Raw genomic sequence first — 17,921 nt, 5'->3', positions numbered from 1 at the left:
GGTTGATCTGAAAATAAAATGTTATCATTAAGATTCATTTAATTGTGAATAAATTACAGATTTATTTGCCACTGAGATACCAGGGGTGAGATTGGCTTTTTGAAACAACGCATCCAGTGGTATACAAGTGGGTGCCAGGCTTTGCACCATGCAGCCATCCATCCTGGTGAACCCTCATTTATAAAAATGTAGCAAAAATTATGTCTAGTGATACACTAAACCATTAAAAATAGCTTGAGGTTACCCAATAACTCCATAGCTTAACGGCTAAGGCTCATTATGTGTTCAATACTTACAAAAGGGTTATTTTTTTAAAAATCCTTATCAACTTGATTGTGGTCTTTATTTTTAATCATTTCACTTGGTATTAAATGTATTTCTTTTCCAAAATTTCATTTCTGATTCTTGAGTGCCTCATAACTTTATTATTTTACACAAATTTAATGAAGTGAATTTGTATAAAAATGTGACTGCAGTAAGGTAGCATTTATATTTTGCAATGCTGTGAAAACAATTTACATTTTATATATTTGTATGATGATAATGGTCCAAGAAAAATTTACATATCATTTTGGGACCAAGGGCTTCTTTTCTGCATCTGATATGGGCCCCACACTGGCTTAATCTGGCAGTTATCTCAAGCAGAAGTAAAGAATAATGAAATCTGCTGATTTGGTTGGATATGCAGTTTAGACATTTTACTGTCCAAATGATGCACTGTCAAGGTGCCTTCCTACAGTAACACGAAACTTCACATGAGCTCAACCAACTAGCAGCTACATGAACCTTTGCATCACCAACAGCACTTCTTTCAGCAAAGAAGGAAATATGTCCATTAGTCAGGGAATATAAAAGTAACATGTGATGAAATATAATATGGAGCTTAAGCTAGCCACAAGTGAAAGAACATCAGTGAATTATCCTTAGACTTGAACATCAATTAATTATCCTTAGATTTGAAGGTTACTGGTAATGAGCCTTGACTTAACAGTGTAAAAAGTAACATACATAACGGTACTTATCACCAATGAATTCTCCTTTATACTTTAAAATAATAGATAATACTGAGAAGTGAGTTGTGATGCATAAACCTGACAGTTAGATCTGCCTTTTGAATATATTTTGAACTTTACATAAGCACACACAATTACCTTTTTTGCATTTAAAGAATTACCACAAATTTACAGAAAGTTAATAGCTGTACTTTTTAATGCCTGTAATAAGCTTTGACTATACCAGAAGATGAATCATACCCACAGCACATGGTAATTTAGAAGGGTTTCACAGAAATAAGTACTGTATCATACCTGATAATTCTGTTCCTACACTCCAGGTCACATGTTGAGTAATGACAATTAGTCATGATGTTTGTAGTATTGTAGTAGTTGTGTGGAAAAGAAGAGAAAACAGAGTGGAGAGAGTAAATTAGTAAAACAGTATTCCTCATATAGGGGAACATCAAAACATCAATTAGGACAATCCATTACACACTACATGTCTTAAAAAAATCCCATTGGGTGTTTGCTTTGTACAAAGTGCTAGCCAAAAATTTCTAGAATTTCGTAGCATAAATCATGAAACTTCCTGCACATCATAGTTCAGTCACCTTCAAATCAATTTTCCAATTGTTTAAGTCTGTGTATACAGAATATGACTTTAAGGAAGAAATATCAACTACATGGGGCTACATCAGGTGCCTATAGTGGACCAAGATTGGTAGTAACTTTATTCTTTTCTAGGAAGCCATCCCTTACATGATGATACACACAGTTACTTTTTGATGCAGCATTTGATCTTTCTTTTTCCATCAGTCATTTGCACTGAAACATAAAGTAGATTTTCTCTGTGTGACAATCTAAGATAGTTGATTTGTTTCAAGATCTTAACATAAACCCATGATCTACTGGCAGTTATGGCTTTTTCCATGTTCAGAAATTATTTTATACAGGTCAGTACCAACCTAAACCTGATAGTCTCATCACTGATCAACTTCCAAGTGGTGAGAAATGAATCTGATTGCATCTATACCTACTATACATTGATACTCTCCAAATCACATTTAAGTGCCTGGCAGAGGGTTCATCGAACCACCTTCACAATTCTCTATTATTCCAATCTCGTATAGCGTGCGGAAAGAATGAACACCTGTATCTTTCTGAACAAGCTCTGATTTTCTTATTTTATCATGGTGATTGTTTCTCCCTATGATATTTGCTTTTTGCTCACATTTTTGATTAATAGTTCTCTATAACCAACTGACATGTCTTGTTTGGAAGACTAACAAATTAACAAACATTATGGATAGTTTTCCTCTAGTCACCACAATGAACTTAATTATCTAAAGGCTAGCTCACCAAAAGTCTTTCATATGTTTCAGATGCACTTTTCTTCAGCTTAAAGTATAAGTGGGTTTCAAATGAAGACAAGACAGATGAAAAAAGTAAGTAAACTGTTTATTATTTCAAAAGTAACTGTTAATAAATTTATGGAACTCTGAGACTAGATCATCAGTGCCTTCACAGGTAAATGTTTGCAGTTGTGAAGGAACTTGCACTGCATCATGTGAAGCAAATCAAACGTAATGAATGACTTTCTTAACGGCTCTAAAATTATGGAAATCAGGTTGGCAGAGATCAGGTCTGTATGGAGTAAGTGCTTTCAAGCGAATCTTCTGCAGCATATTCAAAACGACCTTGGCAACACATGGGCAGGCATTATCCTGCAACAGAATGATGTCGTACATCAACATTCCTGGATGTTTGGACTTGATGGCATGATTCAGTTTTTCCAAACACCAAGGAATGTTGATGGACGACATCATTCTGTTGCAGGATAATGCCTGCCCATGTGTTGCCAAAGTTGTTTCGAATACGCTCCAGAAGTTTGACTGGAAAGTACTTACCTTCATACAGTCCTGAACTCTCCCTGATCTCTTCCCACCTGATTTCCATATTTTTGAAGCCCTGTAGAAAGATACTCATGACCACTGATTTGCTTTGCATGAAGCTGTGCACATCTCGGTACAATCATGGTTCTGTACACAATTTCAAACATTTTCCTGTGAAGGCATTGACAGTCTTGCCTCACAGTGTGATACATGTATTAACAGTTAATGGTAATAACCTTGAAATAATAAACAGTTTACTTACTTTTCTTCCATGTGGCTCTTTTTAATGATAAATCTCCTGCTTCTTTAAATCTATAATTTCAAAATTTACAAAATTGGCCAAATATGGCGTAATGAGATGTGCTAAAACTAATAAATGTGTGCCATCACAATGCAGTTGGTACTGCTACTTGAATGGTCAGACTATTCAGATTCTTGTCAATTTTTGGTTGGCTCCTTGTACATAGCAATTCTTGTCTACTGCATCTCTGTATGTTGTTGCTCACTGCAATGTAGTGTCCATAACTAGCAGTGGATAGAAAGTGCTATAATATATGCATTACAAGCATCCATTCATACTAGGAGAGGTAACTACTTCAATAAATAAAGCTCTACATTTTTCAGTTGGATACACTCTAACAAGAGGAAACGTTTCACAGCATATAATGCTACTTAAAAATATAATAAACTTTTGAAAAGCACAGATAGTTTTAGAACATCTATTTCTTGCAGGATAATAGGGCAGAGAGAGTGTTGTACAAGTGTTATTTCAGTCCATGATAGATTACTGTTAAGATTTCTTTCTTAAATCATAAAGATATTACATATCTTTATATACTTACTTATTCAAATAACCCTTTATGAGAGTACAATAAATCAATGTCAGTTTTGATTGTGTACCTTTATTATATACATTGCAAGAGCTTAAAATAAAGAGAACAAAAACAAAAAGAGGACAAGTGCTGGCAGCTGTGGCCGAGTGGTTCTAACCGCCTCAGTCCAGAACCACGCTGCTGCTACGTTCGCAGCTTCGAATCCTGCCTCAGGCATGGATGTGTGTGATTTCCTTAGGTTAAGTTAGGATTAAGTATTTCTAAGTCTAGGGGACTGATGACCTCAGATGTTAAGTCCCATAGTGCTTAGAGACATTTGAACCATTTTTAGAGGACAAGTTTTAGTAGAGGTATGGCTCCATTGAGTCGTGATTTAAGAATTTATTGCAGTGGAAAGGAATCTTCCAGTCAGGGAGAGCTTCAGAAATTACAAATGAGAAATTATGGACAGCAGAAGAAAATATAAGGAAGATATTACAGAAAAACGGTAACTGATATGCATGGTTAAAGCTGTACTGAGAAGACAGGAGCAGGAGGGGAGCGAATGTTACGTAAACAAAATTTCAAACAGCAGAAAAAAATATTATGTATTTTAAATGTAGAGAAGAGAAAACAAGTAATTACAGCAGCACCAGATTTCATCTAAGGAGGCACACTACATCAGTGTCCAGAGGAGGAGTGGACTTTATTTCTGTTATCATGGACTACTAACTTTCCAAGTCTATCACTTTTCTGTCCATTCAGTTGTTGCAGGGAATTTTATATGACTATCCAATGCAAAATGCTGTCTGATGGTACTACACATGCTGATATATAACACATAACAGTGCATAAAAAACATTGTTTATAGCAGAAAAAGGATCTTCCTCAACTGTTTTCTCATTACACATGCAAGTAAAGTATAACGCATTTTGCATACTGCATAAGTATTAATGTGTCCCATTATGTAATTACCAGTATTCAGTTTTCAGCTCAGCAGACTCATAAGTTAGTATAAATAACTTTTGCTTTTCATTGAACAAATGAAAAACATTGCAATCAAAAGAGTATGATCTCAAATCACATTAGTTGCTACAATATTCTGATGTACAACATATAAATTTCAGCTGTAGTTAAGTCTGCACAAACTGCCACGTGGAGGACACAGAAGCAGGCATCTCTGGAGTTGAAAAGCAGCTGAAGTAGTTGAAAACAAGTAAGCTGCCAGCGTCAGATCAAACTGCAAATTCTGTTTTCAAAGAGTACTCTTTAGCATTGGCCTGTTACTTAACTTGAATTATCAAGAATGTCTCACTCAGTGGAAAGTCTAAAGTGATTGGAAAAAAGCACAGGTGTGTTCTGTATATAAGAAGGGTAAAAGAATGAAGCCACAGAGTCAAGACTAATAGTTTTACTGTTGGTTTGCCACAGAATTCTTGAGCATATCTAACTTCAAATATAATAAATTCACCTAAGCCAGGAAAGCTTCTATCCACAAATCAACACAGATTTAGAAAACATCACTCAGTAAACTCAGATTGCCCTTTTTCACACAGTATCCTGCAAAGAATGGATGAAGGCAAGCAGGCAGCTCCTGTTATCCATGATTTCCTGACAGTGTTTGACACAGTGTCACACTGCAGACTCTTGACAAAGGTCTGAACATATGAAATGAACCCTCAAATATATGATTAGCCCAAAGACTCTTTAAGTAATAGTACCCAGTACATTGTCCTGGATGGTGAGTGCACATTGAAGACAAGGCCAGCATCAGAAGTGCCCCAGGGAAGTGTGGTATGGCAGCACTTGTTCTCTATACACATAAGCAAGCTGAAGGACAGAATGAGCAGTGATCTGCAACTGTTTGCTGATGGTGCTGTAGTGTAAGAGATAGTATCATCTTTAAATCGCTGTAGGAGGATACAGGATTACTTAGGCAGAATTTATATTTAGTGTCATGAATGGGAGCTTGGTCTCCGTGAGAAAAAAAAAAAAAAAAAAAAAAAATCCTGTAATGTTGGAATAAAACAGAGAGAGTAAAATACAGAATGTGTGAGTCCACTGACAACCTGCTCAGAAATATTACCTAAGATTAAAATTTTCTTCTTCTCTTTCTGCACCATTTTGAAGCTGTGTAGCTCTGGGAAGTACTTGCACCTACACGTTATCCTCCTAACTGTGTGACTGAGATAGACAGTGGTTCCTGCAACCCACTAAAGCACAGTTTTTAATGAGGTTATTAATTCCTTGTTTGCCTATTCTGGCAAAAATTTAATAGCATTGTATATAATCTCACATTCCTGGTAGTAATGAATTTCCCTGCACCTGTGGTACTTGAAGACTGCAGTGTCACACAGTGTGGTGAAGAGATGGCAACGAGAACACTCAATACGTATGTTTCAGCAGATGAAAGTTATCTGATGTGGCCACCTCTTTAGAACAATGGAATGGACTCACACATTGCTCATGATGTGTTTCTGCATTGGGGCCACATTATTTTGCACGACTTCTGGCAGAGGTAAAAAGAAGGAAAAATCTGGTACAGAAACAAAGGTGTAGTTATAAGAGTAGAAGGGCTTCAAAAGGAAGCAGTAGTTAATAAGAGTGTGAGGCAGGTTTGTGGCCTACATTTGGCAAGCAGTCAAGGAAACCAAGGCATAATTTGCAAGAGGAATTAAAGTACAAGGAGAAGAAATAAAAACTTCAAAATGACATGTCTTCCTGTCAGATACGTGGAAGAGCAGTTTGACAGAATGGATAATTTCTTGAAAATATGTTGCAAGATTAAAGTAAAAGAAAGAGTAATGGAATGAAGTCAAATCAAATCAGATTATGCTGAGGGGATTAGATTAGGAACTGAGACACTAAATATAGTAGATGAGTTTCGCAATTTTGGCAGCAAAATAACTGACAATGACATATAGAGAAGATATAAAGTGCATACTGGGTATAGTAAGGAAAGCATTTTGGGAAAAGGTAAATTTGCTAATTTTGAATATAAATTTAAGAGGTCTGAAGTATTTTCTCAAGATATTTGTCTAGAGTGTAACCCTGTAATGAGTAGAGTGTGGACAATAAACAGTTCAGACAAGAAGAGAATAAATGCTTTTGAAATATGGTGTTATAGATGAGTGCTGAGAATTAGATAGGTAGATCATATTACTGATGAGAAGGAACTGAATAAAACTGGGGAGTTAAGAAATTTATGGCCTCAGTCAACTAAAAGAAGGAATCAGTTGATAGGACATATCCTGAGGCATCAAGGATTTGTCACTTTGGTAATGTAAGGAAGTGAGTGTGTGTTTGGGGGTCGGGGTTGGGAGGGGGCATCAACTGTAGCGGAAGACAATAGTTATTCAGAGATGGGGAGGCCTGCACACGATAAACTTGTGTGGAGAGCTGCCTCAAACCAGTCTTTGCACTGATCACTAACACTTGCTATGGCACAAAAGGGAGTCAGGTATTCAGCCATAAAAAATTTTGACCATCTATGGAGCAATACTGAGAATTTACTGGATAATGACTTCAACACAAATTCAAATCATATCTGGTTGATAGCTCCTACTCCATAGAAGAATATCTGAATGTATAGTAGAATGATTTTCTGTGTATGTATTTTTAAAACTGGGACAGAGAGATACTGAATGAATGTATGAAGGTTGCACAAAATGAAGAAATCACGTAAATGGTCAGCATGTTGCTATTCTCTGCTGAGAAGCTGTGCTGTAACTATAAACCTGATTCATTCCATATCATTGCAGGACTGCACAGTGATCCATGAAATGTACAAATAACTAATTAACAATTAAACATCAACACTTAAATAGTCTTCTCATTCAGTAGATCAAGTAATATTATGACAAGTATGAGCTAGGAAAGATATTAATTCCATTCAAGGTAAAATGTAATTGAGATTCCGTAAGAGGCTGATGACATTTGTTTTTAGTAGTTTCAACCATCTTTAAATACTAGGTGTGTTATTTCAACATCATTAGTGATTTGTGTAACTGTGAGGGGTTCATACAGTGATTTGGTACTAGTATCCTCAAACATGTATCCATGTATATAGAATTTAATATTCCACTGTTCTGTTTCTTGCCTTCAGTCTAAACATCAGAATATCTACGACAGACTGGATGGTTAATCTCTCTCTCTCTCTCTCTCTCTCTCTCTCTCTCTCTCTCTCACACACACACACACACACACACACACACATACAGAGCTACATTGTCTTAGTGCTGCTGATCAAATTGGGTCAGTCTGGCCACAGTACTTGGACAACCTAACTGTGTGTTTGTATGTGTGTGTTTGTATGTGTGTGTTTGTATGTGTGTGTTTGTGAGTTCTTATTCTGTTAGTTTCAACAAATGATATATGTATGAAAGCTTTTCCATGAGTTCAGTCTTGTTTATGTGCTAGTTCATTACTAAGCAGTAATTTGTTACCTTTTATCCTCCCATTGTTTGTATATCCCAAAGGATTTGCCAGTATCATTTAAAGTTTCCTTAGCATCTCTGTTTCACAACATTCTATGAATAGTAGTGGCCTACTACGAGGGAGAGCAGAAAAGCAGTGCTTCCAAATTTTGTATGTGAAAACTTTTTAAGTCTTTTTAAATAAAACAGACATTATTAACATTCTACATCTTTATTCCTCATGTCCACTGTAGTATGTAACGTGCTGGTGAGTTATGTGACTATATCCGTGCATGAGAAACAGCATGCTGTAATCGAGTTGTGAATCTGAAGTGTTTATCCATACACCCTCTCCTTTAGCATGGAAATTCAATTCTACACATGAGTGCTATGACATTTGCAACAATCTGACACCTTGACTTCACAGTCACCACTCATCCTCCATACAATCCTGACTTGGCCCCTCCAATTTTCATTTTTTTCCAAAACTTAAAGTATACCTTTGAAAACTGCACTTTGACAGTGATGAAGTGGTGCAAGTAGAGGTGTGGTTGTAGCTCTGTCAACGAAGTCAAATATTCTACAGTGCTGCTATCAACAAAATGCTCTCTAGTTGGGAAAAATATATTCATCACCAGGGTGACTTACATTGAGAAATGAATATGTAGATGTGAAGAATAAAAATGTAGAATGTTAATAATGTTTTCTATTTTAAAAGTTTCAACAGTTTTCACATAAAAAATTTGGAGGAATTACTTTTCGGCAGACTCTCATATTAAACCTAGGGAGTTGTTTACTGTGTTTAACATCTTACTCTGAATAACTTTTATCTATAACATGACTGAAAATGTGTTACAACTTTGACCAAAGATCATCTACAATTGCCAGATTTCAACTATTTTTTTCAGGTTGTCTTTCAAGTTGAATTTATAAAAAGAGAAAACGAATGCTAACTTTGAATATTATCTGATTAAAAGTGTCTGAGAACGTATTAGTGGACATAATTTGAGCTATGTTCACCCTTCACCTTTATAACAGCTTGAACTCTCCTGGAGACACTTTCAGTGACGTATCTGAATGTCTGTTGCATTCTTCCTCAAGAACTGAAACCAGAGAATGTAGTGATGGTGGATGCTGCGGTCTGAAGTGAGTCAACATTCTGATTCATCCCAGAGATGTTCCATTGAGTTCAGCTTGGGACTCTGGGTGGGCCAGTTGATTTCAGGAATGTTATTGACCTTCAACTCACAGGTGCTGCTTTGTGACCGGGTGCATTCTCATGCTGATACAGTAACTGACTCTGAATTGTTCCTCTACTGTATGCAGTACACAATGCAGTAAAATGTGTTCATATCCTTCTGCATTAAGCATCTGCTTAAGCAAAATATAGGGACCATAACCTAATGCCGGCCGGTGTGGCTGAGCGGTTCTAGGTGCTTCAGACTGGAAATGCGCGACCGCTACAGTCGCAGGTTTGAATCCTGCCTCGGGCATGGATGTGTGTGATGTCCTTAGGTTAGTTAGGTTTAAGTAGTTCTAAGTTCTAGGGGACTGATGACCACAGATGTTAAGTCCCATAGTGCTCAGAGCCATTTGAACCATAACCGAACAATGAAAATAATCCCTTAACACCAACTCCTCCATACTTCACGGTTTGCACTAAACATGATTGCAGATAACAAACTATTCCATCAGATTGTGACAGGGTGTATTTGATCTCAAACCTATATTAATAATTTGTTTTTGACATGGTTTGTTTTCATTTAGGGACAATGGATTGTCATATAACTTAAAATATATTCAAGTATATTTTACATAATTGTACTCTGTCCCCAAAGTGGCTACCAGTCCACGGCAACACCACTATTCTCACTTCTAAAGCACAAAACAATAAATCTCAGCTAAGCTCATCACAGAAATGTAAATCATTCTTGGCTCCAAACCTATAAAGATAAAACTCAGAACAACATTTTCTAACCAGGACTGAAGTTGGACAATAAATTGCTACAGGAGATAAATGAAATTGCTAAAACAAACTTACTTCAAAATTTAATTAAAAGTTATCTGTCAGGCAATACATTCTATTGAATGACTGCTTATGTAACACAGAGTAGGGGTTTGGTAAAAAAAATGTAGCACAAATAAATAATAATAACAATAATAAACCATCTATCATTCCACATAAGACTTTTTTTTATTAACTTACTTCCAGAGCTATGTAATGCATAATACTAATATATCTTATCCTCCATCTCAGCTCAACATATAACTTATTATTTGCTACACCTCTGTCTGTCTGTGTGTGTCTTCTTCTACATCCATATTTACTGACAAAGTAATGCAAGTTCTCACAAATAATGCAATGAGAAATTAAATTTAACTTTAATTGCTCATTTTAATTGTAGCTGCAATAAGAAAAGTTGGAGAACTGCCATCATATGAACATGAATATAAAATAAAATGATGAAATATGAGGGAAGTAACACTTGCATATAATGAAAACATAAAATGTAGCACAGTTCACAGTGTTTGTTGCAATCAAATTACAATAATGAGGAGTAAACTGTGCCATGTAATTTCAAAAATTTATATTAATATAAATTCACTGACATCTGGAATGATGTTATAGCATGATTTCCTCAACGTATGTAAAATTATGTTGTTTCTCCATTTTTCCCAGAAACACTCAATTCAAGATCAGTATTCTTTAATAATTCATACTACCATGAATCTTCTCCACAACATTATCTGTTGGTATTTGCTTAAATTGTGGCTCATAATTTAATTCTTTGCATTATTTAAAGTTTTGAGAGATGAAATCTCATAAAAGATACAGGAGATTACACAAACAGCAACAGACTTTGAGACAACAGTCTTGTCTGAGATATTGCTCTTGGTGAATGGAACAGTTTGGTGCAGAATAATGTTTAGATTTAGTAGCCTTTATAATGGTTGTTTGAGTGATGTTTACTGTGGTTGGGAACTAGAAGGAACTGCAACATTTTCCTGTATGAAGAGTTTGTTTTATGTTACTGTAATGTCTTGTTTCTCCAGTTTTCCCAGTTTCTCCAGTTTTCCCAGCTATCAAGTAACACAGCTTCTGGGATTTTCATGGATCACCACATCACAGTTATAGCATGATTTCCTCAACGTATGTAAAATCATTGCTGTTAGATTCAAGTGTCAAACACAACCACATTTTTTGAGCTATGATTGTAACATGAGAAATATGAGATACAGTGCAATGATTCAGTCATGTCAGCAGCTGCACTATCCTGATTCCTCCCCTCATTATGGAGTACAGAAAACACTACTCAGAAATACAGTGCTATTCACCACACATCACAGGGTATAAAGATTAGCACTGGTATGTGAAACCACAGTGAGATACTCATGCTAAAACATTAGATTGACTAATTAATTGCAGGAAATGTTGGTACTCTCTAATGACACAGTAAGTGTGTCAAAAATACATGAGTAAATTAATCTCTATTGCCAGTATTATACATTTTATGGGTGTTGTTGTATATCCTGGTACAGGCACATTTATGAGTAATGTAATGTAAATGCCATCTCTAGTGAGAATTATGTCTTCTGGACATTAACCTGTAATTTTCCTTCAAAGGAGACCCCATATACATGGGTACATTTTACAGATTTTCACCTCTAGCCAGCCCTGTAATAGAAGTTTTATATATTTTCATATTTCATTCTTACATGATGGCATTCACTTTTTATGTCTGCAGTGTTTTCTGAAATTCCAAACTTCCTCCAGAAAATTAACATTTTTCCAAATGTGAAAACATGTTCCAATGTACAACATGGTTATGCGCCTAGAAAAAAATATTCTATTGAAATTTAAGAGCAGAGAAATTGAAAAACTCTTCTCAATACTGTATTTAATCATCTGTCTCTTACATTATTATTCTGCTACACACCAAATACTGGAAAGTGAAATCAAATTGATTGCAAGTATTATCAAAAAACAGTTACAAGTTTAATACATTTTGAAATAGAAGCTATTGGAAACTAACACACATTTCTATTTTCAAGGCAGGTAACACTCTTAAGATATTAAAGAAACTTAGTTAACTTGCAAATGTCACATGCCTCATGTATTAAGTCACTCTGTTTCAAGATACAAGATGGGGAACAATGAATGAAGCAGGGCTTAACTGTCCGCATGTCTTATAAATACTTGAAAAAATATATAGCATTTTACTTACCATAAAATTCTGCATCTGAAAAATTTGCAATATATTCCTAATAGCCTTAATGTATAATACAGCACTTAAATGTGTACAATGAAAAATAGTTACAAATGCAGCGTACGATACAACCTCATGTCTAACAACAAAAAAAGAACAGTAGAAAATGGTTGAAACTGCTTATTGCAGTCTCTAGTGCACATTCCTACATATGATTCTAAAATCTGAGCAAAAGACGTCATGTGTTCCTAGGTACTACACTCTCCCCTATATAGCAACATTTCTTAAAAATGCACGATATGAATTTTATTGACAGACAATGTGCACCCATTACTTGCTTTCAACATCCCATCAGAGACACATACATACAGAAACACCCTGAACTTTCCAGTCGCTGCTGAACTGTGCCAGAATGTTACAACTAACATTCCACATATGTAAGATAATTCTTCATCATGAAGATCTCTTCTTAGCTCTGCTGAGTATATCCTAGATGCTGTCACGAATGAGACAGATTAAGCTTCTGACATTCTCTGCATGTTGAAAGTGGTAGTTAAGTAATTGTGTGTTGCATTTATAATGCTATAATGACGCATCAGTGACATAAGATAGTGGATGGTGCAGCTCACCATTATAACTAGTTTCTACATGTTAGTTACACAGCAATCAGATATTTGTCAGGTATTGAAATATAATGCCCTTTCCTGCCAAGTCTATACTCTGTTTGGAAAACCAGCATTTATTATACCACCACTGGCCAGATGAGCTTTGGAAGCTACTCTTAAGTGACAGATCATATAAATAACTCTAATTGTGCACCTGAAACCATTCAAAACAACTGCTATTTTGAACTTTACACACATGCACTAAAGCATAATTGACACTCATCAGCCATAACAACACAAAAATAGGCTTCTTGGATTCCATATTGATCAAAGTTTGAGCTGGGATACACATACATATAAGTTATGCTCTGGATCACATGTGTGATTTATCTGCTGTGTAAGTTGAGAAGCCGTGTAAGTGAAAATCTGCTTCTCTATGCATAAACTGCTTTCTTGAATTCCCTTGTGACATATGGAATTTTGCTACAGGCAAACTCACCTGGTTCTAAGATAGTATTTAAATAGCAACAATAGTCCATCAGATGCATTGCGGTACTCACACCACAAGACTCATGTAGGCACTACTTCAAGGTAATGAATATTATGACAGTACCTAGTTTATATATTTATAGGTACCTAGTATACACGAAAGAAAACCTGGATAATTCTGACCTTAGGATGTCAATACACCATCTTAACACTAGACAAACACATGCAATTGACAAGCCTCATGCCAGGCTAACAAAGATCCACAATAACTATAAATATCTTGGTGTCAAATATTTGAATGAACTACCTAAACATGCATATTAAGTGCCCCTGAATAAATTCAAAAGTGTAATAACGAAGTGGGTAAAAAGCAATGCCTTCTATACAGTGAAATAATTGGAAGAATGTGTAATAAATAGATGATTTGGAGTTTTGAGAAGAGACTATACTGAATTATAAATTGTAATATTTTATGAAGCTACTTTTGTGGTGGCATAATTCACTCCTTTCTGTGCCAAAGTGAGATTTAATCCAGAATAATGAAGATCATCTTTTCTGCTAGTGTTGTAGCTGTACACTTCACTGTTATTTTTGAATTGGGATGGGTTATTAATAACAATTTTCATAAGTGAATATATGTATTGCGAAGGTACTGTGAATGTCCTGAGTTCCTTAAACAAATGTCTGCAATGTGAGCTTGGGTGGATTCCAGCTATTATTCTGATTACATGCTTTTGTGCAATGAATACTTTCTCTCTCAATGACAACTTGCCCCAAAATATGATGTCATATGAAAACAGTGAATGAAAATAGGCATAGCAGGCTAATTTATTGATATGTTTATCACTAAAATTTGCAATAACTGTAATAGCATAAGTAGCTGAACCTAACTATTTCAACAAATCATCAATGTGTTTCTTCCAGTTCAATTTCTCACTAATGCACATACCCAGAAATTTTGAATATACTGCTTTTGCCACAGATTCCCGTTCATAGTCTATATTTATCAATGGTGTTATGTCATTTACTGTACAGAATTGTATAAACTGTGCCTTCTCAAAATTTAGTGAGAGTCCATTAGCTGAGAACCACTTAATAATTTTATGGAAGACGTTATTTACAATTTCCTCAGCTGATTCTTGTTTGCTGGGTGTGATTACTATACTCATATTATCAGCATAAAAGAACTAGCTTTGCATCTTCATGAATATAGAGTGGCAAGTCATTAATATATATTAAGAACAATAAGGGACACCATTCTTGATACCTCCCCAGCTAGAGGACTCTGCTGATTTTTGCATTCTTCCACTTATATGTGAATTAAACCATTCGAGCACTGTCCCACTCATACCACAATACTTAAGCTTGAATTTCATAATTCACACAATCAAAAGCCTTTGAGAGATCACAAAATATCCCAATGGGTGATGTTCGGTTATTCAATGCATTTAATATTTGATCGGTGAAAGTATATATGGCATTTTCTGTTGAAAAACCATTCTGAAAACCAAACTGATATTTTGTTAGTACTTTATTTTTACAAATACATGCTGCTACTCTTGAATACACAGCATTATTGAGAATTTTGGATAAAGCTGTCAGAAGTGAGATTGGGCAATAATTGTTAGCATCAGACCTATTCCCTTTTCTATGCAGTGGTTTAACAGTAGTGTATTTCAGTCTATCTGGAAAAATGCCCTGTTTCAGTGTGCTACTACATATGTGGCTGAGAATCCTAATTATTTGTTGGGAATAAGCTTTTAGTACTCTTTTGGAAATGCCATCAATTCCATGTGAACTTTTACTTGTGAATGAATTTATTATCTTCCTAATTTCAGTAGGAGAGGTGGGTTGAATTTCAGTTTTATCAAAGTGCATAAGTATTGCCTCTTTCATATACTGCCTTCCATTATAATGTATAGCTGGATCCTATTTTGTCTACAACACTTAAAAATGATTATTAGAAATGTTTTCTACTTCTGGCTCCTTGTTAACAAACTGTTCATTGAGTTTGGTAGAAATATGGTCTTCCTGTGCTCTTGGTTGTCCTGTTTCCTTTTTAACAATATTCCAAATTGTTTTAATTTTATTATCAGACGTGGTAACCTCAGACATAATACACATACTTCTAGACTTTTTAATAAATTTTCTTAATATAGTGCAGTAGATTTTTATAATGTTTCACTGTTTCAGGATCATTATTCCTCCTAGCTATAGCATACATTTCCCTTTTGTGTTTACAAGATATTTTTATCCCTTTAGTAAGCCATGGCTTTTTACATGGTTTCTTACAATTATATTTCACTGTTTTCTTAGGAAAACTGTTTTCAAATATACCCACAAAGGTATCATGAAATAAGTTAAATTTTAAATTAGCATCAGGTTCCCTGTACACCTCATCCCAGTCTAACTCTTGCAAGCTATCCATAAAATTTTCAATTGTTAAAACATTAACTGAACGCATTTTTTTGGAGGACTGTTTAACATTACTGTATGCAGCTACATCATATACTGTAACTAGCTGCGTATCATGATCAGACAGCAAAAGTTTTTATTTGATTAAATTTATCTGGGTCTATGAACACATTATCTATAAGTGTGCTGCTTTCCTGTGGAACCCAAATAGGAAAATCAGAAACTGACGTCAAACTGAAAGAACCAAGCAATACTTCAAGGTCAAGCTTTCTGTTGAACCCCCCACAAACAATAATTTGCTTCTCTCTGTCTGACAGATAGCATAACAAAGAATCAAAGTTTCTCAAAAATATTTGAAAATTTCCCAATTTCCCAATACATAGCTACAATTATAAACATGCCATTATTTAGTTTAAGCTCACACACACATGCTTCTATATGTTGCTCTACACAAAATTTTTTAGTTTCCAAATTGTTCACACTATGATAGATTTTAACATATATGGCAACTTCTCCTCTCTGTATTTGGTTTGCAAAAAGTGATCAATTTGTGTTACAATATACTTTTCTGAAGTAGTTGCTTATGCAAAAGCCTCCTTGCAACATAATTAGGCAAGTATAATTGTAAAATACCTGTATTGCTGTAACTATAAAACATATGATGACACCAATTACATGTAAACATGTTCAAAGATGAATAAATATTCCATTCTATTCTAAATATTCTATTCATTATGTGTGCTTATTCGTGTAAGTACTGTATTTTAATATCCCATAAACTGTACTATGATATGTCATGAAATTAAATCATTCTATTCTTCCACTTATGTAAAATGTACATTCTTGACTTATTTCCACATCCCAGACCCATCTCCACGGGTTACAAAGAAAATGAATTATGTAACATTATATGTGGATGTACAAAATCAGTTGTGTTTATCAGCAAGAAACAGAACATACATGCTTCAATTTGGCAAGTGAGACATTTGTTCACAACTAGATATGTGAATTATGGTTTTCGCATATGTTTGTGCTCAGAGAAAAAAAGAAAAATGAACACATCTAATATACTGAATTATTTATGATGTGTATTTATAATTATGTGTATATATGAGTTTACTTGAAAACGAATTCCAAAGCTGATTCATCCAGTAGTGGTATGATAAACAAATAAACACAATTTCTCCATACAGCACACAGCCTTTGAGAATAATAGTAGTCTCCTCTAGTATACTTCTCTATTTTGACTGTTCGTGAGTATGTGGTGTTATACTGTATTATAAGAACAAGTTCCTCTGAAGTCATTCAGTAACTGAGATAGTGACTGAGATGATGACACTACAATGACTGATATGACTATTGTCAAATTATAGAAAGCCTAGCAACCAAGAAGTCATAAAAATTGATCAGTAGCACATGAGACTGTGGATTTTAAATTTATCTTAACGTGCGCTAATATAAAATATGGCTACTGTGATTAGACAAGAACATTTCATGACCCTCTTCTCATTCATAAATGCAGAAACTTTAGTATACACATTTATTTACATGAAATTTAATACATTGAAAACTGTCATTAGAATTTAAAACTACTATTTATTTTAGGTTTCATTTTAACTGCTTTTATATCAAGACACAATCTTACCAGTAAGTGGTTTCACAACAACTCCAGACATTCCTAATGTCACTCCCATTATGAAAGAATTTGCTGTCAATATCAGCATCTCTGGCATATCACTGCAATGTTGCAGACAAACTTTTCTTTTCTGTAATTAGAAAAGGAATTCAAACTATGAAAAAGTTAGTCTGTTGAGAACAAAAGGAATGCAAAACTGAAAATCACTTTCATATGATCATATTTTATTCAGTTCATAGTTTTGTAAGAGAATTTATCACAGTCTGTATTGAATATTTTACAATCACTGCTATTTTGCTCATCTACTTTTTGTTACTGAATGTATTCCTACAAATTATTTGCTCATTAGAAATGCTGCTAAGTTATATAATGAACATAAGTACTTCTTATTAATAACCAAACCTGCTTAGGTTGCAGACCATTGTAAATGGTCAAATAATCTTGAATCCTTGAT

The 17,921-nt window shown here is 34.8% G+C and overlaps 1 protein-coding gene across 1 annotated transcript in view; it reads right to left on the bottom strand.

Annotated features, from left to right (window-relative positions):
- The window catches only part of LOC126183816 (intermembrane lipid transfer protein VPS13A-like), a 681,615-nt gene that overhangs the window by 67,975 nt on the left and 595,719 nt on the right, over positions 1 to 17,921 (bottom strand). The window contains exons 58-59 of the mRNA XM_049926066.1: positions 17,477 to 17,597; positions 1,308 to 1,322 (exon numbers count right to left, since the gene is read on the bottom strand). Of these exons, the coding sequence (XP_049782023.1) occupies positions 1,308 to 1,322; positions 17,477 to 17,597 (136 nt within the window). The remainder of the gene's footprint in view (positions 1 to 1,307; positions 1,323 to 17,476; positions 17,598 to 17,921) is intronic.

This window comes from Schistocerca cancellata, chromosome 4 (genome assembly GCF_023864275.1).
Source record: "Schistocerca cancellata isolate TAMUIC-IGC-003103 chromosome 4, iqSchCanc2.1, whole genome shotgun sequence".
In the NCBI taxonomy this organism is placed as follows: Eukaryota; Metazoa; Arthropoda; class Insecta; order Orthoptera; family Acrididae; genus Schistocerca; species Schistocerca cancellata.
This window is presented reverse-complemented; position numbering and strand designations above follow the sequence as displayed.